Source organism: Glycine max, chromosome 19 (genome assembly GCF_000004515.6).
Source record: "Glycine max cultivar Williams 82 chromosome 19, Glycine_max_v4.0, whole genome shotgun sequence".
NCBI lineage: Eukaryota > Viridiplantae > Streptophyta > Magnoliopsida > Fabales > Fabaceae > Glycine > Glycine max.
Window position 1 is genome coordinate 38,017,612 of NC_038255.2, and position 25,536 is coordinate 38,043,147.

Here is a 25,536-nt window from a genome sequence, read left to right on the forward strand (position 1 = left end):
CTGCAGAGGAGTACGCAATAAAATTATATCATTAGAATAAATCATGTATAACTTATTTAACTGTAGGGACTAATTAATATAAGATAAAAGACTTAAAATGTGTTATTTAAATTACACCTAATTAGATATCCTCTAATATATTTAGATTGCTTATAATTTTATTGAGAAACAATAGGTAATCAACATATTTTATGAATAATTTTCAATCAAAAAGACTAATCATTTTCAAAATATAATCATCACCGAAACCAAAGACATTTTAAATTTCTTTATACACAATAAATATGATCCTGAAATTATTAACCGCTTAATATTAAATATGAAAATCAAATTATGTATATATTTTTTATTTATGTTTGCACGTGTCAAATATAACTTCAGATAAGGATAGACCGCACAAGGGAAAAAGAATTATGTTTTCATATTTTCAACAGTTTTTCTTTTTGCGTATTATAATTTTTTTTTACGTAGGAAAAATAGAACCAAATACTCACCTAGCAGTTACATTTTTCCACATAAATCATTTTACGGAAGTTTTAGTATGACCTTAAAATGGCTTTCTGAATTTCTTTTATTCGTTCTAAATACTATACAAGCATAATATATTGGGATTGAAATATTTTGATGTTAGAAAATGTGCATGATAAAAAAATGAATAAGGAATATTTATGGAAAGGAATAAATTATTCTTATGCTATACAATAATATATGTTGCTCGTAGGCAGATGTACCATTAATTAAAGTCAGAGAATTGTGTAGTCTTAATGTGCAACTATAACGAATATAAAAAGGGATATTATTAACGTGTGCATCCTAAAATTTATGTTGATAGTTTAAAAATATAGTTATTAAATAAAAATACATATGTTGTAAAAAAATACATATAATTAATAGCTAATATGTAAAAAATAAATTAAGTAATTAATATAAATTACCAAACACAGTAATCAACTAGGGCATAATTATTTCATCCAAATCAATCAATTGTCTCGAGTTCAAATATGAATATATAGCCATTTTAAATACTGGTAGGATGAATATACTAATCTTTTTAATTCTATCTATATAGTTTGAGTGTGATGAACTTGTCTCGTAAAACATATATGTGATTTATAAAAGAATATATAAAATGATAAATATTATTTGTATTCCTTAACATCTACTTAAAGACATATGTTAACATAACCTATATGAAAAGTATCCTATACATTTGCATTCCATCGATATACAGGTACTGCAAAAGAAAAGGCAAATATATAATCTTAAAACTCGTACTCTGGCCTGATCTATAAAAACCACTCGATCATGTCCTTCAATGTGAAAAGGGGAAAGTTTGGACCTTCTCAAAAGCATGAGCCTATGACCTGTTACGAAGACTGTCTTAATGATGTTACGGAAATTCGCTTTGAATACGGGTTTTCTGGAATTATGCGTTACCATTTGTAAAATTATCATATATATTTATAACCTAAATGAGTACTGTTAAAATATATTGAAGAACTTAAAGACAATGAGAAGAGTATCCTTTCGGGGATGGCCTTACTGTAGAGAATATGCTTATTATTTCTATAAAAAAAAATGGAAAAAAGTAGAAAATGACAAGCTTCGGAGCTTAAAATTAACAACAATAATGAAGCATGGGTTTTTAATTTACACTTAAAAGCTACTTTAAATTTAAATAACTACTTTTAATTAGGGTTATAAAAAACTTAATTTATATAGTGTATATATGTTCAAATAATTATAAATGAAGATTGTGCAGCCAAATTTTTTTATTGAATTTTATTTTTTATATGATTAGTATAAATAATTTTATCTTATTAATTAATTAAATAACATCTTAAATATAACTTTAAAAGTCTTTTTCACAAGAATTAACATTTTTTTAAAAATATAAGCTTGGTTGGCAACGTGAAAAATATTTAATTATTAATGCATTTCAATCAAATCCCTTTTAATCGTGTGCTATAGTTAAAATATCATAAAATAAAAAAAGTCAGAAACTATTATTTTCTTAAATTTTCAAATTTTGTTTAGAAGTACAATATAATATATGAGTGACACATAAAATTACAGTTAATATATCTTGGTTAATTTGTAGATAAGTTAAGACAACTCTCAACAAATAATTCAAATAAATACTTTCAAATTAAGGGAACACATAGCTTCGTTCTAATGTGTACCATTGATATATATATATTCTTTTAAAATTATGTTGAAAAGATTGGTAGCTAAGAGAAGAAAATTGGGTTGCATGTAATGAGAAAATGAGGATATGAGGGATTGGACGGGTGCTACCACCTTCCTAGCTAGAAGGAGTTCTTGGTTTAACCAACGGTTCTTTGACTGTGGTTCATATCCATTCTAAAAATAGTATCCACACGCGAGATCTCTATGTGTAGATATGTGATTTGCACCATTTACTCCATCAAAAAATGTCTTGCTAACTTGTCATTATAATAGCATACACATGCGGTGCTGACATTTCTAAGAAATTAAAGTACATTTTGTACCGTGAAATTAGAATTGCTTCAAATTAAACTCATTTCATTTTTTAACCTTAATTTTAGAAATGATATAACATTTGAGAATGGGTATATTAATCTGAAGATGGCACGAGTAGGTTACAAATTACATACCCTAGAGTTTAATATGATTAAGAACAACACGGGTGCATATTCAGGAGTCCTATACTTAGATTATGGTTAACTAAGAGGAGTGTAGAACCATATACAGGAGAGAACGGGCATGAAGTGAAGGACCCTAAGGTAATTTCACTGATCAATCTTCACCACCTCTTTATTTATTAATTAATTTACACTCCTATAGTTAAATTAAGAGTCTATTTGTTTTGTACTAAGAAGAATCAATTTCACACAATGTGTACACATTCTAATTCTATAACACAGTAGTAGATTAATTAACGGACACACATTCCCATTACCAGCATGTTTGGTTAAGTGTTTAAACGCATGTTCGACGTAATTTTCTGTGTCCAAGAAAAACTCATTACATATAGTTTCTACAATTTTATTTATTTTTTTGACCAATTTAATATAACTTTCTGCGTTACAAACGCGTCTCCAAAGTCCAATTAAACGCCAGTTCAACAATTCTAAATTATTCATTCAAACATCAAACTAAATGACATTAATATTTATCAATTTAATAGGGATATAATGTAATTTTTTTAGTTAGAATATCAATCGATAAAAAATTGTTATTAGTATGATTTTTAAGTTGAACATTATAAACTCTAATAAATTTATTACATATTACGATTTTTTTTTATATTGAGATTTATAATTAGTTGATAATATAAAAATATTTTATACTAACAATACATTATTTATTTTCTCAATATTTATTGTGTGCTGATCCCGCATCACATAAGATTATATATATCTGAGAAGATATAAATATAAATATTGCAGGATTTACTATGAAATGGAAAGACAAAAATAAGAGATGTTCACAAGTACTTAAATTAAATGGGTATTCAAATATCATTATAAAAAAAAAAGACATTAAAGGAGTTTACAGTATTCCGTGTCCTTTTATTTATATATGCACAACACAGTGACAGAGATACTGTATGTCTAATATTAATAATTTTACCTAGGTTTCAGGTTCATCAACCATTTTCTTATTCCTTTGTAGTGCATTGGAATGGAAGATCAGGGTCAGCAGCAGCAACAACAGGAGGCAAAGAGTCCAAGGCAAGGCACCGAGAGGAGTGAAGCGGTTCGGTCAAGGTGGACTCCAAAGCCAGAACAAATCCTCATTCTCGAGTCCATCTTCAACAGTGGCATGGTGAACCCTCCCAAGGACGAAACCGTCAGAATAAGGAGGCTTCTCGAGAAATTCGGCGCCGTTGGCGACGCCAACGTCTTCTACTGGTTCCAAAACCGCCGCTCGAGATCCCGCCGCCGCCAGCGCCAGATGATGCAGCAGGCTGCTGCCGCCGCCGCCGCCACCACCATTGACCACCCTCAGGCTCAGGCTCAGACTCTTGTTGGTGGTGCAATTCCACTTGATCACACCACTCAAGGAAACCTTGTTGTTGCAAGTAGTGCTACTTCAACCATGGGGTTTGGTTGTTCTTCTTCTCCATCTTACGCTTTCCTTGGTTCCTCTTCTTCATCTTGTGGTGGTGGTGTAATTGGTGGCCATCAACAAGGCATGGAGGGTTTCTTCTCAGTTTCTTCTCAAATGGGTTTCCCTGATCACCACACTTCACCTGCATCATCAGCTTTCTACCCTCCTCTTGATCCAAATTTGACGTACCAGGCTGGTAATTAAATTGCATGCTTGCCTATGTTATTACTTATAGAATTTTCTTATATATATTTTTAACTAGAGATAATTCTGTTTTATAATTAATTAAGTTTTAATTTGGAGTTAATCAAAATCAAAGTACAACAGAAATTAATTGAAGGGTTATTACTAAATACTAATTTATTGTGTTTTTGTGTGTAAAAAGTTCTTATTTTTCGGCTGACTGGGTTTTGGGTGGACTACAGAATAAAGTAGCAACCTTTTCCCTGATTTGACAGTTCTGTGTTTGAATCGCATGAAAGTTGTACTTTCCGGAAAAACATGAGGCTACTTTCCGGTTGCACTTTCTGTTCCTTTGCACTTTCTGTTCCTTCCTTTTTATTCTTTCACTTCTTTTTCGGGTTTCTTCAAAACTTCTTCTGTACAAAGATTTCCAAACCGCAGATTGTTGTTTTTTACCCTCGTTTTCATGTTATTTGTTTGTTTTCCCCCTTTTGTTAATTTGGTTACTTCTTCCCTGTATATGCATCTCTCACGCCATGCTACTAGTTGAAAGGAATCTACAATGTTCATCATCGATCACATTCATCAGAAATAATATTATTTTTTATAATATTTATTCCCAATTCATGTTTCTCTATCTTTTCCGTTACATTACTTATTTCATCTCATATTTATTTCTATTTTTCTGTGTCTATTAATTATCAAAAAGGTTACACTAGAATATTTATACCACTAGAATTTCATAAATTATTGGATACTAATGACGTGGTCATCAAAGAAACTTGCCACGGTAACCGTTTGTATGTATAGTTCATTAGATTTTGTTGTTATGGCTATTTTACACTTTAATTTTCAGTAATTGGCCTAAAATTTTAAGGAATATATTGAGGTTCAAAGCGTTTGGTGAAACATCCATATATAGGATATGCTTGCTTAATTTGCTTTACAATGTGGAAATTAAAATATTAAATTGAACCATATACCATATCATTATTTTACGTGACCAATTAGTTATGATTGAGGTTCTAATTTTTGTTTTATTTCGGTGGGTAGGATATGGGGGCACTAATATTTCGGGATTCATCACAGTGTTTCTCAATGGGATTGCAACAGAACTTCCAAAGGGGCCAATAGACCTCAAAACCGTGTTCGGAGAAGATGTAATGTTAGTTCATTCCTCTGGAGTGCCAGTTCCCACCAATGAATTTGGGTTCTTGATGCAGAACCTTCGGCATGGCGAAAGCTACTTTCTGGTTGGCGTTTATATATAGCATAATCAATTGCTTCTATATATTCCAAACAATGTGTTGTCACTTTTAATTTCTTCTTTTTTCTTTTGACTTTGGATATCAATTAATTTTAGGATTTTCTCATCTTTCTCAGGATAACTTTTTTTTCTTCTTTTCATTTCTTGCGAATTATGATCTATAAATTTTGTTTTACTACAGGTATCAAAGCCAACATAAGTATGAACACATCAACCTAGCAGCAAAGGAAGCTTCAGTTTCGTGTTTCTCTGATTGCCTTTGTCTGCTCAGCATGTCATTTTAACTATTACTTCGTAATTTCATGTGTCTCAAACAATAGACATAATATCTATTGTGTAATTATAGAAGTCAATATCTATATATGTACCTTAGCAAATATATATACTGTACCTTCGTATCTTTGTTTTTAGCACAAATATGTTTTTCAAACTCTATTGTCATCAAGTTGAGTAAATTAAGCATATATATTTGGTTTCGCGTTTACTAAGGGAGACTTGCGTTTTATACTTGATTTCTAGAGAAGCTACAAAGAGTAACTTATCCTTTAGCAGGATGTGACGCATTACACTTACGTTTCAGATCGAATTCCAAACACACATGTAATTAATGTATCTTGGCTATCTTCCATATATTCTTCAATCTGTTCTTCGGTATGCATCTGAATATGTTTTCTAATTAAAATAATCAAGAGAACCAAGGGAGTGTAACTCAATTGCTTGAACATATTAGGTAAGTTGTTCTAAACTTTCAAAGTATTCATCTTCAATTCCTGTAAATGGATAATAATAAAAAAAAGACAACATGAGAGGGTGAGTCCTGACATAAAGATAAAGTTGCACACTGGTGACAAGTTGGATATGAATTTGAATCTGGAAAAAGCCTGTTTACTATTCAAAAGTAAAGCTGCATACAATGATTCTCCCTAGTACCTTTTCATAGTGAGGAACCTTCTATCATCCGAGTGCAAGCAATGCCTTAACAAATCACGCATACTTTAATAAGGTTGAAAGAAATTATTCAGAACTTGATTTAAAACACGCGGTTAAGTGCTACTATTGCTGTTTTCACTCCATAAAATTTATTGTTTCCCTAATTGCTGCATTTTCATATAAAGAAAAAAAAAGTACATCACTGGAAGAACAAATAATGAAGACCACATGGAATGTTTACTTTTGATCCTTAAAAAGATCAAAGAAATAGGCAAGGAAGTGGCGGTGGGGAATTAACAAACAAAAGTGAGACAGAAGCTTTGAATTAGCACTCGGTTGGAAACATATCTAACTTTCTTTGACTTGGGTTGTCTATCTTTTTCCCATCTATTCCTTTCTCAAGGAGCAAAAGAGGGGAAGCCTGACAATTGTTAAGGTTCATACAGACAGCAACAAAGTCTATGTTCAATGAATTAAATTGATCTTCAGTTATAAAATTATAAGTATGGTTTCTTTTCATGCAAAAGAGCAACCACAATTCATTAATACTCTACCCTTGTAGTGGAAAGTGATGAGGCATCCTGCTGGATGATGGCGGTTTCATCTTGAAAATAATCAATTCAGTGATCTTGGCCTAACAACAATCTGATAGTACAAAATAGGAATAAAGTTTTCAAACTATCCACTGTAGGCAAAATGAACTAATGATCGAGTTAGGACATCTTGAAAATTAATGATAAAATATGTATCGCACAGGTCTAGTGTGAAAGTATACTAGCTCACAAAAGAGTAAATGCATGTATAAGGATTTTTTTTGTTTGTTTTAAATCTCTCATTGAAAAGAGATATGACTAATTTAGAATTCGATAAAAAAAATAAGTAAAATTTGATAAAAAAAAATTATTTCTAGCCAAGGTCGAATTTGAAAATTATACAAATAATTTAACTTTAATTTTAACATATTTAATCAAATGCATATATATGGATTTACGAATAGTCAAAGTGAGGATTTTTTGTAAATAGCTGCAAGTCATTCATCTATTTAAGCATGACATATCTTCTGTTTTTTGTTTTTGAAACTTTTACAATTCTTTTTCGTTTCCTGTATAAAACAGAATTTACAATCCCTGCAATCCTCCGCCCGCTCATATTATGTGTGTAAGCCTTAATTTATCATCTACTTATTACTTGTATATTCAAAGAATTAGTGAATAACGTATCCATAGCCTTATTTTTTTATATATATTTCATATTACATAAAAGGTCAGATATTAATATAGACATAGTATCCATATATACAAATAATATGAGGTTGGATAATTAGTTGGTCTCAAGGTTAAAGCAATTAAAACATACGCTTTAGGCCTATCAGCAAAATAATATTTGTTACTAGTATTTATAAAGAAAAATGGGTCTCGTATATTGATAAAAAAAAGTCAAATATGTTTGTAAAAAGACCCAACACATTCAAAGTAAAAAAAAAAAAAATCTTAAAATGTACTTTAAATTTTACTTATCATTAGATCAATCTTGATAATAATTAACAAAGACTTTTATTATTCATTAGTGTGTATATATATATATATATATATATATATATATATATATATATATATATATATATATATATATATATATATATATAGAGAGAGAGAGAGAGAGAGAGAGAGAGAGAGAGAGAGAGAGAGAGATATGCATCAAAATATCATTAATATAGATTTACAATGTTGTCTTAAAATTAACATTAACAACCTTAATGAAATCAGACAAAAGAATAACAATGAATAATTTTATCAAATTTGAGGATCAAATTAAATATTTTAAACATAGAGAGATCAAATTGAATGATGTAAATAAAAAGGGAAACTAAAAGAGTAATATAGCCTCTTATTTTTTTTATTTTTTCATCTAACAAATTAATTTGTTATTCTATGCTATTTAGATAAATTTGAATTTTCTTTTACCTACTTAAATATTTTCTTTTATTAGATAATCCCTTCTTCTTCCTTTTATTTATTCTATTCTAAGTGCTCAATTTATTGTTTGACATGATCTTATTAAGGCGAACAAGATGGAGATCATGAACTTAATTGAATTCTATGTTTGAGGAATTCCACCACTACCATTTAGGATAAGTTGTCAAAGAAAGCCTTTACAAATTATCTCTGAGGTCTAATATGACATGTTCTGAATCAAATTTCAACAAAATAGTTGCTCGGACTCACCATATTGTTTAGAGATCTCATCCCAATGAAAGCTCATCTCCAAACAAGATATCGAGAAGGATTTCACCAGGGCCCACAGTGAGGGGCCAAATGTTTCGAGATGGGCTTCCTCAACTAAGGTTAGAGGTTGCCTACATCAAAGTGTGCAATTCACCTTTCCACTAGGCCAAGCCTAGGTTTCATAGCAGTTTCGAAGGGTTAATCTTTATCATATATGATCTCCTTAACTCTTGGAGATAAGATATGATGAAATGAAATGTAACGAGTTATAACAATATTTTATAAGATATGTTAAAATCTGATTAGATAAGGACAAAAAATCGATTTTAAATATTGTCTGAATATACTAGATTCGTAGGGGGGGGGGGGGGGTGGTCAACAAACGAGTCAACAGGTCCTTAGATAAGTCAGCTCAATGACGACTGGAGGGTACATTGTCCCTCAGAATCGAGTGCATAATCTTAAAGAGGTAAACATTTTTATGAGAAAATTAAATCAATCTCACAATTATGATCACTAAGCTCAACCCCATACCCATACGAGGGGCTCAACCCAAAGATGATTAGACAATCCTCATCCCCCACCTGAAGCACTATTACATAGTGAAGTCACTCATTGTTGTGTTTAGTCCAATGACTCAAGCCTATATCAAAGTTTCACGAGTAAAAATCACATTGATACTCATCAGGCTCAACCCAAAGTGTAATAAAAGAACACAAACAATTATTTGCTAAAAGATAAATCATATTCTTTAAATAAATTAAAAAAATTCAAGACAGAAGGAAGTATATAATAAAAAAAATTCTTAATTTATTTTATCAACCTTCTTAAATTTACTTTTTTTAAACTGAGTAATTAATAGACATAAATTCAAAGGGTCATTGATGGATACTTCGAGAATAAATGCATGCCGTCACGTCTGAATTTTTTCTAAGTTGGCAAAAAAAACTATTGATAGTTGACCATAGGTGTAGTAGTAGTGATAATAAAATTTAAAGAACACTTCAACATGCATCGAAGTCAGTAAATGTTTAAGTAATTGGTGAATAGCATATTAAAAAAAAATACGTACATGAAAAGTGGGTTCCCCAATTTATAATAACGTCCCATTTGGCATAAAGATCGTGATCAATAGTAATACTATTGTAACACCTACTTATATTTTTCCATTAACACTACTAACTCTTTCTTAAAGCACTTTTTCCCGCGACTCCATTTCGCGATCTCGTTCTCTCACAGAGCTTGCACACTTCTCGTTCGCTCCAATCTCTCTATTCTCGCTTGCTCTCTATCTCTCTCATTCTAAAAGATCAAACTTGTTCTCACAGGCTTTTCACAAATTTGAACTCGTTCTGAACTCGATTTTAATCATCCTAAGTTTCTGAATTCGTTTTATCTGAAATCCATCGGTTCTCTCTCGCATTGGAGCTCCGCAGAAGCCCTAGCTTTTCGTACGACGAGGCGATTCTGTTGACTCGGGACTCATGACTCTGACCTGTTTTCCATTCTCGCATATTTAAAGGTATTGGTACAATTTATGAATTGTTCTTTTGTGAGTCAAAATTTCAGCTCCTAGTGGTGCATTTGCTAAGTTAGTACTTTGTATTACAAAATAGGAGTTTTGGTTTTGCAAAGTAGAACCGCTCACAATTTTATCATATGGTTTACAGTGTGTTCAATTAAGGGGCTTGAGGAGGGCATCCATGCAATGTTTTCTGTAAATTTCTTTGGTTGTTGATGAAAAAATTACCAATGCTCGGAGGGAACTTCAATTATTGTACTATGCTCTGATTTTCTTGTTGATCATGTTTAAGTTAAATTTTAGCACTTAGGGAGGTTGGAGGTTGGAGATAAGTAAAAGATAAATAGTCACTTTTGTCCCTAAATTTGTAATTCACTAACAAATCATTCCTGAAAGATAAAAATATAAAATTTAGTCTCAAAAATGTAAAAAATGTGACAAATATATACGATCGTTAACTTTCGTCCGGCATCGTTAATAAAATAGCATACGTGACTAAGAGAGATAAATTTGTCACTTAAATGATTGTCAACGACGTGGTCATCTAGTTGTCAGTATAGGAGCATATTTCTCATATAATATTTTTTTGACTTTTCGTCTTTTCATTTTGCTGACAAATACGTCTCTGAATGATGAAAATACAAAATTTAGTTATCGAGAGTGAAAATACAAAATTTGGTTCTCGAAATTCTTTTTAACAAACTCGTAAATTAAATTGAGTCTAAAAGAAAAAAGAATACTCGTTTTATAAATTCGTAAATAATTTTTGTATACTCCCATGCTTATGAAAGGTTCAAGTAAAAAAAAATACTTATTGTAAAATATTATAGTTAAATTAAATTCATGAATAATTTTTAGGAAAAATTGTAATTGCAATGACACTTTTAATTTGTAAAAAATACTCACCTCCTTTGGAATGATTTTTTTAAGGTTATGATTTTTTAAATAATCGGTGAATAACAAATAATTGTGTTTCATTTTAAAAATATTAATTTAAAAATTAACAAACTTTTATTATAATTTGTAATTTGATTAATTAGAAATAATGATTTTCTTATTATTTTACAGTAAATTTTTTTTCTATGTTGATAACATTTATTCAAGAGTTAACAACCAAATGATTGATTTTTTTTGTAGTTAAAGAAAAGTAAGAAGAATTCGTCAAAGTAATAAAAATTTGTTTCCATTAATAATATTTTATGGATGTCTCAATTGTTGATGAAACTTAAAAATTATATAACGGAAACAAACACTTACAAGTATGATATAACTCTCCCAAAAATTTTATCACAATCATTATAAATTTTTTAAAATTATAATAATTAGTCACAATCTATCATTAAAAGTCAAAAAAATATTATATGACAAATATGTTCATATACTGACAATTAGAGATGACCACGTTGACAAACAATCATTTGAGTGACAAATTCATCTCTATGTGTCACGTAAGCTATTTTATTAACGGTGACGGATGAAAATTAACGGTCGGATATATTTGTCGCACTTTTTATACTTTCAGAGATTAAATTTTGTATTTTCATCTCTTAAGAACGTATTTATCAATAAATTACACATTTAAAAATAAAAGTGACTATTTAACCATAAATAAATTGCTGAATTCAAAGCTCAGTAACGTGAGCAGTTGCCTCCCGACGGTATGATTGTTATTGGCAATTTGGCATAGATTTTGGTTATATATCTAGAACAACTCCATTCTTAAAACAAAAATCTATGTCTTGCTATCAACTTAATTATATAAAAGACAGTAAATAGAAAACCCATACACATAAGCAACCAAGTGGAGTCATAATTCTTTTGACGGTTCTACGAAATGGTCAAGAACAATTCAATGTTTCCAAGTATTTTTCTATTCCTTTTATTCTTTGCCTTATGAGTTATATAAAGTGATTGCAGTGTGGGCCTGTAACTTGTAATTACATTGGATTGGATTGGAATTGGAGAGGAAAAGATTTGCTGATCTATTGATGCATTATCTTGTGATTGTGAACCCTATCATTATTGTCTTCCAAGTTCAACGATTATATTCAAACTATAGTTGGCATTATCTGCAGTCAGGAACTGAAGTTGTTGATTGCTATTAATTTGTTCAAACTTGAACCCATTCATTAATCTGTACTTGTTATAATCCAATCTAGAGGGGAAAAAACAACCCATAACCATTTAACCAGAGTTATCCCCAGATAGGCAAGTAAAATCAGTGAATCTGCGGAATGTTCTCCTTTCTTTAAGGTGTACAAAAAAGGATTCAAAATTGCTTAAATATAAGAAAAAGTGAGTACCACCGTATAATAGAGGACTGAACATTAACCAAGATGAAAGGGAATAACGTGAATGCTGAGGTCAAATGCTGATGATTTGCCTCATATTGTGTTGGTACTTATCCTTAATTTGGTCTCAAAACAGTAACCAAGATGAAAGGAAATAAAACCATGCCTAAACAAGTTTAAGTAGTCCTTATTGAGCTTTTGTGTTTTTGTTTTTTGTATTAATTCAGATTGAGCAAATTGAAATACACAAGTAGCTAGGTTTTCTCTTTTTCTCTCATAATTTAACTTCAAACTTCACATATCAGAGGACAACTAAAACTAACACTGAACCTTTTAATTTTAGCTATAGTAAAATTTAACATTTATGTGCATAACTTTGCAGGTGACTGATCTAAGTTGACTTCACAGCAAGATGTGAGCGCTATCATTTTGTTGTGAATACAGAATCTCTATGCCAAATATTCAACTAAGGTGTAACAACATTTTATGCATGATTTCTATGTATTATATGAAGTTTTTTTCCCCAAAGACTTGCTATAATAGCTAGCTGACCCAAGCTTAGTTAGAAATTAACCTAAAAAGAAGAGTGAATCAGATTGTGAAGTCCTCAATTGTGCTAATCAATGCTTAGTCAGAATAATATAGTCGTTACAGAATTTAGATTTTTAGAGGATCCTTATAAAATATCAATAATTATCAAGAACATATTATGTTAGATGATTAAGAAGAGTTTTAGAAATACCTAGGTCCATAATGATTGATCAAACAAATGCACCAAAATCTAGAGAATAGTTACGAACAATTGGTTTGATGATCTTCCTTAATCAAATCTCTTTATTTCTTATGGGACCTTGATTTTTTCTTCAGAGAAAGAAGAAAATTATTTCTCATTTGATGTATTGGGGACTATAATTATGTCTCAAGTTTTAAACTTATTAGAATTCTCATTATTCTTTAGTGGGTCTGATTTCCATTTATTCATAATAATTTTCTATTGATAGTCTAATAAATTCACAAAATTAAATCACTTATATTAAATCCATAAAAATATAATTAACTAATATAAATATTATAATATAATATACAACTCACATTAATTAATTAACAGAATGAACTTTGTAATTGGAGACTAGAGCTTTTAAGACTATGCAATCGATTGATTTTAATGGTTTCTGGAAATACTTGGCTAGGAAATGTGTAGTTATGTAATCTTATAATTTTTTTAAAAAAAAACAGTACATAAGTAAATGTTAATTTTAAGATTACATAACTACAAATATTTGATATATCTAAAATTTGATATATATATATATATATATATATATATATATATATATATATATATATATATATATATTATTGTATTAAAATTTTAAAATATTTAACAAATACATTAATAAAATTTCATATATGCAATATAGTAAAGGAGGTTATTTTCTAAATAAAAAGGAGGATACTTTAACATGAATTACTATTTGATTCTTTCTAACATTTATTAAAATACAATAAATTATTTCATTACACAAGTGGGCCGTTTATGTAAAATTAGGCCACAAACCGTTGCTTAACTTGCTTTGGTGGCTTTACCTAAATCTTTCTCAACTTTAAACTCATATATTTTCGGTTTGCCGTTTCATTCTTTATTTAAAGTGCAAAATCCATCGTAGCAATAGAATAATTTCAATTAATTCACTAGGATCATGGAGTTAGAGTATATGCAAGAGGTCATTTGGTTCAAATCCTCATTGCTGCTACTGTGTAAAAAAAACATTCATAATTTCAATTGTCATTTTATTATTTGATTGATTAATTTATTTCCGTAAATTAGATTAAACCGTTCGAATACTTTATTCCGTTCAATATTAGTATAACGGAGAGAAAATAGAGACTATATGCATCAAACATCTTTTGTAACAATAATGTAGCTACATATATATAGTATATTTTATACAACAGAGCTACATTAATTTTTTTAATAGATTTTGTCCAGAAAAATAAAATGCAACTCAGCCATTTTCTGTGACATAGCTACTCGAAGTGGATATGTGGGCATAGTCTATCGGATAAATGTATAGTGATTAAAAGAACAATTTGCTATGTATAAAGTACACTTCAATTAAAAGTAGTTTAAGATTTTGATGGAAATGCATGGCTGCTATGTGTGTTTTTCACTGGAATAATAATTCTGCTACTTGGTACCCTCACCGACCAAATGTTTGTAGTATGTGTTGGATTATTCTATCTTTTTAATATTCTAAGAAACATTAGGGGCACAAAAACTTCGAAAAACCATGTGAGATATAAAAGTTCCGTTGGTTGGGCATGACATGTCTACTAAATTGTACACTTGTAAATCTAAGATAGATTCAGTGTTCTAAATCAGTCATTTTGAGGTTGTTATTTTGCGCTTGCATATTTTGTTGAGCTAAAAACAGGTTAGACCTCTGTGTCGGGAGTTCCGATATCCATGTATAGAAATTTATTACTACTGAAGCTCATAATAAATTTCAATGTCCTATGTTGTGAATGATAAATCCTCCGGTCTCATTTATAAAAAAAAATAATAACATTTTTACACTTATTAAAAAAAGTATTTTGCTATATTAAATTTTACTAATATGATAATATTCTTCATAAATTAGTTTTCTTATTAATTGCTCATAAAAAAGAAAGGCTTAAATGTAATTATAATCCTTCTATTTTGTTTAATATGTAATTTTGGTCCTTTCATTTTAAAATAGAGATATTTGATTTTCTCATTTTAAAAAATATCTTATTTTAGTTCTCTTGTTTTAAATGAGAGACATTTAGTCTTTGTATTTTAGAAATTTTATAATTTTGATTAAATTTCTAATTTTGTCTATGTCATAATTCTTTTTTTTTATCCAATTGAAACTTAAACCTAATATATCTATTTAAGGTATCACCAATAAATGATTAAATTAACTAAAAGATAAGAAATAAAATAAATGAAATGTAAGTAAAATTAAAAATTAAATCAAAATTATAAATTTTTTAAAATACGGGAACTAAAATTTTTCAATTTTTCTAAAATATGAAATTAAAGGTTTTTATTTTAAAATGAAAAAATCAAAATTACTAATATTTTAAAATATAAGAATTAAATATCTCAATTTTAAAATAAAAATATCAAAATTACATATTAAATAACATAGAAGGACCAATATTAGAAAAAAAAAAACACATGATGGTGGTGCAACCAAAGGGTCGGGGACTAAATTTTTGCTGCCAACTCAACTGAACTTCCTCAAACATAAAATGATTGCCTCCAAAAATCGGAAGTTAATATTTTGTGTGTCTTTGCTGATATAAATTTCCTTTTTTCCATAAGTTGATTGACATTCTCTCGATCTTGAACGTGTTCAACATGCATTGAATATTGATTTGAATCACCCTTGTAATGATTCCAATCCTTTTGATAGCGTAGAACCAATTATCAACGGACAACGGAAACAAAACACATAATGGAACTCAACATGATTCAAATGATAAAGCTGATGAAGAAGGCGGTCTCGACCCACTGAGAAAAGGTGTTGAACCTTAATTTCACTTTATTTATTTGTTTTTTTATGTTGATGTTCCACATGAAAACAAAGGCCATCCATGTTTTCTTTACTTTTTGAATATCTCTCTTTTCTTCCATTCAATACACAAGGATATTGATTTGAACGCGTTTTGCAATGATGCTAATTAATGTCATTGAGACTGTAGAATCGACGATGAACTGTAATAAAGGACTTTCAATTGTTTTTTATTTTAATAATAAGAAAAAAAGAGCACCTTCCATTGAATTAGATTATCCTTCTTCAAGCACAAGTGGCATGTTTCCCACGGTGTTAAAGGTATGTCCATTGTATGAAGAAGATGATGTCTATGAAAATAAGTTTGAAGATGCTCTTTCTGACGATGATCTAGACAACATTAACGAGGAAGTTTGTCTTGATGATATTGATGCTTTGCTAGCAGGTATGTGGAATAAAGAACTTGTAGAAGGAAAATGAAATTGACACCTAGTTTTAATAATATCTTTTTTTAAGGAAAAAAAAATCAAGAACACAACATAATACAAACAATCGAAGGTGATGAAGAAGTAAGTGCATGGCATGTTGCATGAAGGTGACGTCCCTTTTAAAATGTTGCATACTGATTTGTTTCATTTTTTCTATTAGTGGGTCGAGTAAAAAATGTGCCTCTACGTTTTTTCCTTATTACACTACAATATTGGGTTTTAATTTATGTATGTAGTGGGAAATATTCTACATCATGAGACAACCATTTTAGAAAAAGCATTCTTTTTTGGACAATAAAAAGTCGTTTCTCAATTGTTATTAAAGTTGTAAGGGGAAACTTAAGCGTGGCACTGCCAAATTGTTGGCTTCCACTTACTCAGTATCTTTAGATGTCATTTATCGGATTTGGAGGCTAATGAATCAAATGGGGATGCTTTCCATAAGAAAGAAAAAAAAAATTGTCAAAGAATAGTTGAGTTAGACATTGGTAAACGACGCAATGTTTCGTTAAGTAAGCATAGTACTATGTGATCTATATCATGTGCTTTATGCATGGGCAAGACAACATTGCTTAAATATTTAAGAGATGGGGTTTTAGGTCGACAATCAAATGGTGGACTAAAGCTATATATATGAAGGATAGTAACAAGAAAGCTTGCCTTAGATTTTGCTTGTCCATGCTTGAGGAAAGTAGTGTTCCTTATTACCGGAAGTTTTAAGTCGATGTATAATGTTGTTCACATTGATGTAAAAATGGTTCTACATATCCAAAAAAATCGACAAACTATTATCTTCATGCTAATAAGGAAGAACCATATTGTACTTGCAAAACCGAGAACTTCAATCAGAGCTAATAAGGTCATGTGTTTAGTTGCAGCGACTAGACTTAGATTTGATGAAGAAGGTAACAAGGTATTTTCGGAAAAAATAGGCATGTTTCCTCTAGTTAATAATGTACCAACAATAAGTTCTAAGTTTTAATAATTAAAGCATCGAAGACATTCAAAACAAAATCAATCACTTCAATAACTGAAGATGATGAAGATTTAAAGCACCAACAAGAAGGTCATGTTTCCTTAATAGATAAAGTTTTACCAACCGTAAAAATATGGCCACGACAACATGCAAGGAAAATAATATACATACAACAAGATAATGGCACCTAGCCATGTTTCTGTGGATTATGAAGATTTTCTTGGAGCGACTTCTAAAGGTGGGCTTGACGTGTACTTGATCTGTCAACCACCTAATTCTCCTAATTTAAATTATTTTAGCTTATTTTAGTTGTTATTAATTTAAATTAATTATTTTACTTATACTTAATATTCCTCAAAATTTAAAACATTAACAGAACATTAACATTTTAAACGGAAAATGAAAGAAATGATCAAAACAAAAATTTTAAAAACATAAAAATTTAAAATAAAAATTTTAAAACTTAATGTACCAAATAAAAAAAATGCTAAAATATGATGGACTCTAAGTGAGATTTAGCCTAAATATTATGCACATAATACTAAACTATCAATTCATCGTCATTAGTAGATCGGGTGGTTTTAAATTTAAAATATAAAAATATTAAAAATCAAGAAAATAATTTGATATATAAGCTGAGATTTGAGACAAACAAATATATAAAAGCAATTTAAAAGTAATTGAAGTTGAGATTTAACAAGATAAAAAAGAAACTTCAATATAAAAGGAATTTTGAAATAATTAATAATTTAAATACTTCAAATATATATATATATATATATATATATATATATATATATATATATATATATATATATATATATATATATATATATATATAAAATTATTATGTCTAGGGATGATAACTTAGAATGTATCTAATTTTAATTTGTCAAAGCTTAAGCCAGTACATCTTTAACATTAAGTGAATTAGTTTCCTTGCTTACGTCTGGCAAGTGCAAGACGAAGTTTTGAACTTAACAAGAAGAAACAAGCCCAATAACCCTCTGCTCCACTCCACAAATGACCGAGCAATTGGACTCCTTCCACGTCTAGATAGTGGCCCATAGAATGATACTAAAGATTTTTTATAAATTACAAAACATAGCCAAAATACAATTAAATTGGATTCATACATATTTTCTTTGCATGGATGGGACATGCCGACATATAAATTTCCCCAAAAATCATAATGAACTGCACTTGAATTAATATTCAAGAGAGAATGTTTTACCACATATGGTAGAGGTATTCAATTCAAGTAAAGAATGTCTTTTTTTTATTGATAAATATTAATTTTGTTAGAAATATCTTTTAAAATATTTGAACTCACTATTTTCTTCTCTTTTTCTTCTTTTCTCATCCTTCCTCAAAGATTATATAATAACTTTAAAAGAGGATATCTGTGATTTTGACCAAAAATAATGTCTCTTAGCATAAAATTCAATTTTATATATGTGTAGGTATCTCGATCGATAAAATATAAAAACAAAAACAAAAAAAAAACATGAATTTACAATGATTGTAGAATATATGCAATATCCTTTAATAAATCAAGGATGAATCTCTCTAGAGGATATATATGATTTTTTACTAAAAAAAATATCTCTTAACATAAAATTCAATTTTGTGCATGACCCTATAGGTAATTCGATGGATAAAGTACTAAAAAGATGGGGGGGAAACATGGATTTATGGTGATTGCAGATATATGCAATATCCTTTCATAAATTCAGGATTTACACCTATGATCCAAAAAGCTTGACCGAGTAAAATCAGGTAACTAAATCTCTTTAATGTCAACGAAGACAAAGAAGTAAAGAAGCATATAAAAGGGACTATTAGTCGAGTGGTAAAGGCCAATCCTAATAATATTTTATACACCTGCATCTTACAACACCCTAAAAGCTTGCTGGGATTAACTTGGGTAATGAATCTCTCTTAAATGCCAATAAAGGCCAAGCACGGGAGGGAATGAATAGCACAGGGACAACTGGAAAAGGGACAGCAAAAAAGACAAATTCATTTTTACACCTACATATTAGAACACCCTATATTGAAGCACCACATCAATGGTCTAGGTGCTATGATTCTTTGCAAGTATATTTATAGTTTAATTTCTTGGTATTATTAGTTTAAAAAAATTTACACTATAAATTAATCAGAAGTTAATGTTGATATAATTTTTTAAATAATTATTATAAAAGTTAATAAATTATTATATATTACAATTTGTGGTTTGATAACAATATAAAAATTATTTAATCTATCAACATATATATTATTTTATCAAAGAATCTAACTCGGTTAGTAGTAGAACATTGTGCATGATAAATTCTCTAATACACGTTCTATTCACACACTATTTATTCAATACATAAATGCATTAATAAATATTTCTTTTAGTTTAATGGTTATAAACTAATAATATAAAATAATTTTTCACTTATCACTTAATTACTAATCAGCATTGATATGAGTTTTAAGGTAGTTATGATAAACAATAACAAAAATGTATCATATGATTAAATCAGTGTAATATTATAATTAAGGCACATAAATTAATAATTTATTTTTGCTGATCCTTATTACTATTATGTGCATGTGAATGATTTTGTTATTTAATCAATTATTGAAACTAATAACACTATTATCTAGTGAATTCCATGCATAAATCCCAACAAAAAATGAGTATAAAATATTAAGAAAACTCATATACAATTTACTTAGTACTAATAAAAATTAATTGAAATATGATAATATAAATTTTGTCTATATTATCATCACATAAAATATTATCTCATATAATAAATTATTAACTTTTATTATATTTATTTTTAAAAAAATATCTATTAAAAAATTAATTATCAAATGATTGAACATAAATTATTAATGTGTTGAAGTTAAGATGTAATATTATCCGGTTTAATCATTAACAGAAATTATTTTTTTATGAAACTTTATTTTCCACGAGGAACAGGAGGATTAAAGAAAAAAAATTAATAATATACAAATTTACGTTGACAGTAATACATAAAAAATATATTAAAAAGAAAACCCGTGTCTCTAACATGTCGCTTAACAAATTTTCTCACCCACCAAAAATTTACTACTGCCATGTCTTTATTTCATTATTATTTAAGACCGGACACGCACGCTGAACTCCAATATCACGTTTTCGGAGAAAACGATACGACGAGGACGGTTTCCAGTCCCTCACCAGATTTTTGGTACTTCACATATTCTCCTTTATTCCTCTCTTAAGCACCAACTTCAAAAAAACAAGTGGGTACCACATTAACTTACCTCTTTGGACTAACCCATAGTTTCTTTATTAATTTTGTGTCGCTACACAGTTTCTTCAGTTTATTGCATAAACATAAACATAGTCATGACACAATTTCCCATTTTCTGTTGAACTATTTATTACCCTACCCTACAGTTGTTATAACCCACCGTGTGTGTGTGTTTAAACTTAAATTCAATTTATATTTTCTTAGAAGAGTTACCGTGCAATATGTCAAATATGGTCAAACTGCTACTAATACTAAACGCAATGCCAAACAATAATGCACAATACCCAAAGACACAATGCAGCAGTGTGAGCGAGAAGAGTGACTCGTTCAAAAGAGGTTTGGTTAAATTGATAGAAAGGAGTCCAAGTGATGAAAACTTTGCCTTCTGATTTAACAAAGTGCCAAAAGTACCACCCACAGGATAATAAACTACAAGGGCTCTGCCTCTGCTGTTGCAGGAACAGTTCCAAAACCAAAGAGTTTGAAAATAATATTATACTTTTTTTTGAATCTCATAAGTTCATAACAGACCCACTTCTCCACCTCTCTACTTAATTTATGTCTCTCTCTCTCTCTCTCTCTTTTTTTCTTTTTTTCTCCCTCTATTTTTATTTTACCTTTTTACTTTTTTTTGCCTTTTATGGAACCAACTGTACACAAGGGAATGCACTACAGCAGACCCATTTCCACCCAACACAACAACGGTGCCCCCCTCTTCCCTCTCTCACTTGCCTAACTCCTCAGCTTTTTTTTGTTGTTTCTTTCGGCGAAGATTTGGATCAGCAAATTTTGCTAGGTAGCTCCTACTCCAAGAAAATCAATGAATGGCATGTTAATCTTATCACCCACAGTTTCACTCTCTTCAGAAATTGAGACATTGGACCTATTGGTGGCAACTGACTCAGATACTGATACTTCTGAATTTGCATCTGAAAAATTAGACTGGTCCACACCCTTAAGCTTTCCCACTTGATCTGCCTTTTTATATGCTACCCCTTTCCAAGAAGCACCACAAAACTTGTTAAAACTCACATCCCCTCTAGCTTGCCCTGCAATCCCACACAACAACACATGGTAAGACATAAATGTAACATATACAAGGTAACATTTTTTTTATCCGTAAAAATTGAAGAAAAGAGTTATAACAAGTTATGTATTTTGTTCAATTAACTCATGATCCAAGATAACATATACCAATTAATGATCCAAAGGCTTGGTGATTCTGAGATGGACCAGGATGGTCAAAGAGTCTTCGAAAAGGAGGGGTAACTTTGGCTGAGGAGGGAGTTAGGGAGAGGTTAGTGCAAGTTGAGGCAGATTCATCAATGGTGCTTGAGATGGTTGATTCACTCCCTGCATTGTTAGACAGAGTCAGATCCAAACCCTTTGGAAGGGTTTCATTAACGACAAGTTTTCTCCTTCTATACACACTGCTAGAGTGCTCCCTCTGCCTCCTAGCCATGATCACATGCCAGTGGTTCTTCACTGCATTATCTGTCCTTCCAGGGAAGAGTCTTGCAATCATGGCCCATTTGTTACCATACATTCTGTGTGCAGTAATAAGTCTCTCCTCTTCCTCCTCAGAAAAGGACCTTCTGTTGATCCTAGGATCTAGCTGGTTAAACCACCTCAATCTACAACTTTTTCCTGCAACCAGAATATTTTTTTAAGAAAAAAAAAATAGACAAAAGAAAAAAGACATGCAGAGTTAGATTCTTTAAACACAATGACACAGATTTTTGTCCTTGTAAATATTAACTTCAGAAAATGGTGCTAAAAACACAAACTTTGAAACAAATTAAGCCTAAAAACAGATTTTTTTAGACAATTAAATTACCTGATCTTCCTTCTAAATTCTCAGCAATCAAGTTCCAATTTTGAGGGCCATATTGAGCAACAAGCTCCTTGAGTCTTTCATCTTCAGCTGGCCTCCAATGACCTCTAGCACAAAGCTTGATTTTCCCTGAAGCAGAGCTCTTAGCTTGTGCTTCATCAGCAAGTTTTAAACACAAGTTCCTGTTCTCAATCTCAACCCCTTCTTCATCACTGGCTCTCTTTGTTCCCCTGCACTCCGAGGGCTGAAACACTGTGGACCCAAAAATCTGAAGACCCATCTCAGGCTTTGAACCCTCTACCCCATTTTCATGTCCCATAGACAAAGGAGGAGTTTGTGAAGAACCCACATAAAGAGAAGAAGGAGGGAAGAAACTCATGTCTCTATTGCTACCTTCACCAACATTGTTCAAGTGCTGTGAAGAACTCATGGTGGTGTCAAAAACAAAATCAAAAATAAACAAAAGGGTTCACAAAACAGGTTCCTCTCTCCCCTAGGAACTAACGCAATGCCAGAACCAGAAGCATAGAAGAAAATGGAATGAAAACAGTTTACTAACGCAGTATTGTTGTACACTCACTCATTCACTGTCTCTCTTCTACCCACCCATGACTGAAACTGAATCACAGAAGAGAGAGAAAGAGAGACAACACACACACGGTGGGGTTGAGTTACAAGATTGAGAAGAAAACAGCAACGTTTTAAAGAAGAGAGAAATAGGAAATAGAATTTTGAAACAGAGAGAGAAAGAGAGAGAGAGAGAGAAGGCACACAGCAATAACAAAAAAATTAGAGAAGAAAAGGTGCGAGCCCACACGAGGATTCTGTTCACTATGTTTTCATGTGTGTGTGTTTCTCTCTCTTCTATATTGTGAAGAAAGAGAGGAAGGAAGTGAAGAAATGAGGTCAGGGGGTCCTTATTTTGAGACTGATTTCTCAGCGAGAGAAAGATAATACTAAGAGAGTGAAGAGAGAAGGGGGGGTTTCGGTTTTCTCTCTCTAGAAAAGTCCATGATGTGTGCAGTGTGCATGCAGTTCGAGAACCGCACGTGTGGGTTGTCACTAAACTAAAAAATAAAAAAATGCAATGCGTGGTGTTTTGTTTTGGGTGTTGTTGTTGCTGTTTTCTTCTTCTGCCACACTCTCTCGGGCTCTGGGCTGAAGAGAAAGAGAGAAGAAAAAAAAAAAAACCACACTCTCTTTGTCTCTTTGTTGAACCTCTTTTTGCTTTTCTCAAAGGGAAACGGAAATTATATGAATTGAAAGCCAACAAACCAAAGTTAAAATCATTCATCTCAACCATCTCCTTTTTTCTTTAATTTTATTATTTTCTTTTCCTTCCCTGGCTTCTTTTCTTTCTCAGGATCGATGTTTAATTACTATTGTATTAATTAACCACTAGTAGTATTAATTAGTGCATATTTAAGTCGCCACTCTCTAGGTTTGAGTATTTGGCCAAAACAGCACAGTTTTTTTTTATCTTCACTGTTATGCCAACGTATACTTATTAGTCAATATAATTAAGAGATAGAAAAGATTGAATGTTTATTAAAAAATTTAGTTTTCAATCATTTTCAAATGTTTTGAAAATAGAAAAAAAAATTAAGATATATATTAAAGGTCATCCAATTATAAATCATGTGTATAATTAATTTTGAATTGTTAAGTGTCATACAATAATTACTACCTAAAAAATCATATTAAGAATGGTTCTTAGAAATTAACCATGTAAAAAAAAAAACTTAACGTTGAGAGTGTATAACTATTAAAACTGTCTCAATGCTTAGAAGGTTTCTCGCGGTACGAAAACTCTTGAAAATACTTGTTTACAAAGATCTTTTAAATGGAATTCTCTTGCATTTTAGAACTTTTTGGCACGAATCTACAAATTATCAAACATCAAACAACTCACATGCATCTATTACGTCACAAGTTAAAGACTAACTAGCTAATTATCGGGCATAGGTTCTTACTAACTAAATATCTCAATAACTATGTCAGTTAACATCTTGCTAATTAACAAAGTTAAAATATCTCAATAACGGTGTCAATTAACATCTTGCTAATAATGCTTAAACATCTTTGTAACAATGTAGCATCTCGCTAACGATGCCTAAATATGTCAATAACGATACGGTGTTGACTAAAATCTTCTTGATAATGCCTAAATATCTCAATAACAACGTCAACTAGCCTCTTGTTAATAATGCCTAAACATCTCAATATTTATCCTGAATGGTGAGATGCACAAATTACACGAAACCTAACGTGTAACACTTGCAAATTTTTAAAAATAAATGTTGATTAAAAGAATTACAAAAATATTAAAAAAAAATGACAATACATAGGCGTGTGATTTTAATGAAAGTCATTCGCACTATTTTTTCTTATTTTAAACACTCATGTTTTTATATCTTTCTTTTTCTATCATATATCATACTTTTTTTTTTCTCTCACCGGATATAAAATAATATTTTAGGTGTCTAACTATATTTTTTTTCTATTTTATGTAACAATGACAAGCAATCAAACGTATTGAGTTTTTACTTTCGTACCGTCAATTGAGACTGGAATTTAAAATATATCTAGACTGACATGACTGTATTCCACTACAATAACATTTATAAAGTGTCTTGTACAAGTCGAACCACTTGATATATATATTAATAAATTAATAAAATTAAAATCACATTGCACATACTCTAGTTTTTAGGAATCCAATATATATATATATATATACACAGCTGCATGCGCACGAAGGGATGGGGGTGTAAACATTACAACAAGTGACATGCTCTTAATCATGCAAATTAAGCTAATAAATAAATCAGCAGATCATGCAGGAATTATTGTGTTGATCGCTTTGGAGTAAAGGAAGATTTGT

The 25,536-nt window shown here is 30.3% G+C and overlaps 2 protein-coding genes across 3 annotated transcripts; one reads left to right on the forward strand and one right to left on the reverse strand.

Moving 5' to 3' along the window:
• The first annotated feature begins 3,595 nt into the window (after positions 1-3,595).
• LOC100791266 (WUSCHEL-related homeobox 11) lies at positions 3,596-5,925 on the forward strand. 2 transcript variants are annotated; one of them, XM_003553306.5, is made up of 3 exons: positions 3,596-4,294; positions 5,335-5,534; positions 5,730-5,925. In XM_003553306.5, exons 1-3 carry the CDS (start codon positions 3,670-3,672, stop codon positions 5,745-5,747), a joined length of 843 nt encoding a protein of 280 aa, XP_003553354.1. In that variant the 5' UTR covers positions 3,596-3,669; the 3' UTR covers positions 5,748-5,925. The 2 variants fall into 2 exon arrangements, with proteins under 2 accessions (XP_003553354.1, XP_025982795.1); XM_026127010.2 differs by having other exon boundaries at positions 5,371-5,534.
• Positions 5,926-21,298: 15,373 nt separating this feature from the next.
• LOC100791795 (transcription factor CSA) lies at positions 21,299-23,678 on the reverse strand. Its single transcript, XM_003553307.5, has 3 exons — positions 22,656-23,678; positions 22,013-22,465; positions 21,299-21,867 (listed from the first exon to the last, which is right to left on the reverse strand). Exons 1-3 carry the CDS (start codon positions 23,080-23,082, stop codon positions 21,611-21,613), a joined length of 1,137 nt encoding a protein of 378 aa, XP_003553355.1. The 5' UTR covers positions 23,083-23,678; the 3' UTR covers positions 21,299-21,610.
• Between the last annotated feature and the right edge of the window lie 1,858 nt (positions 23,679-25,536).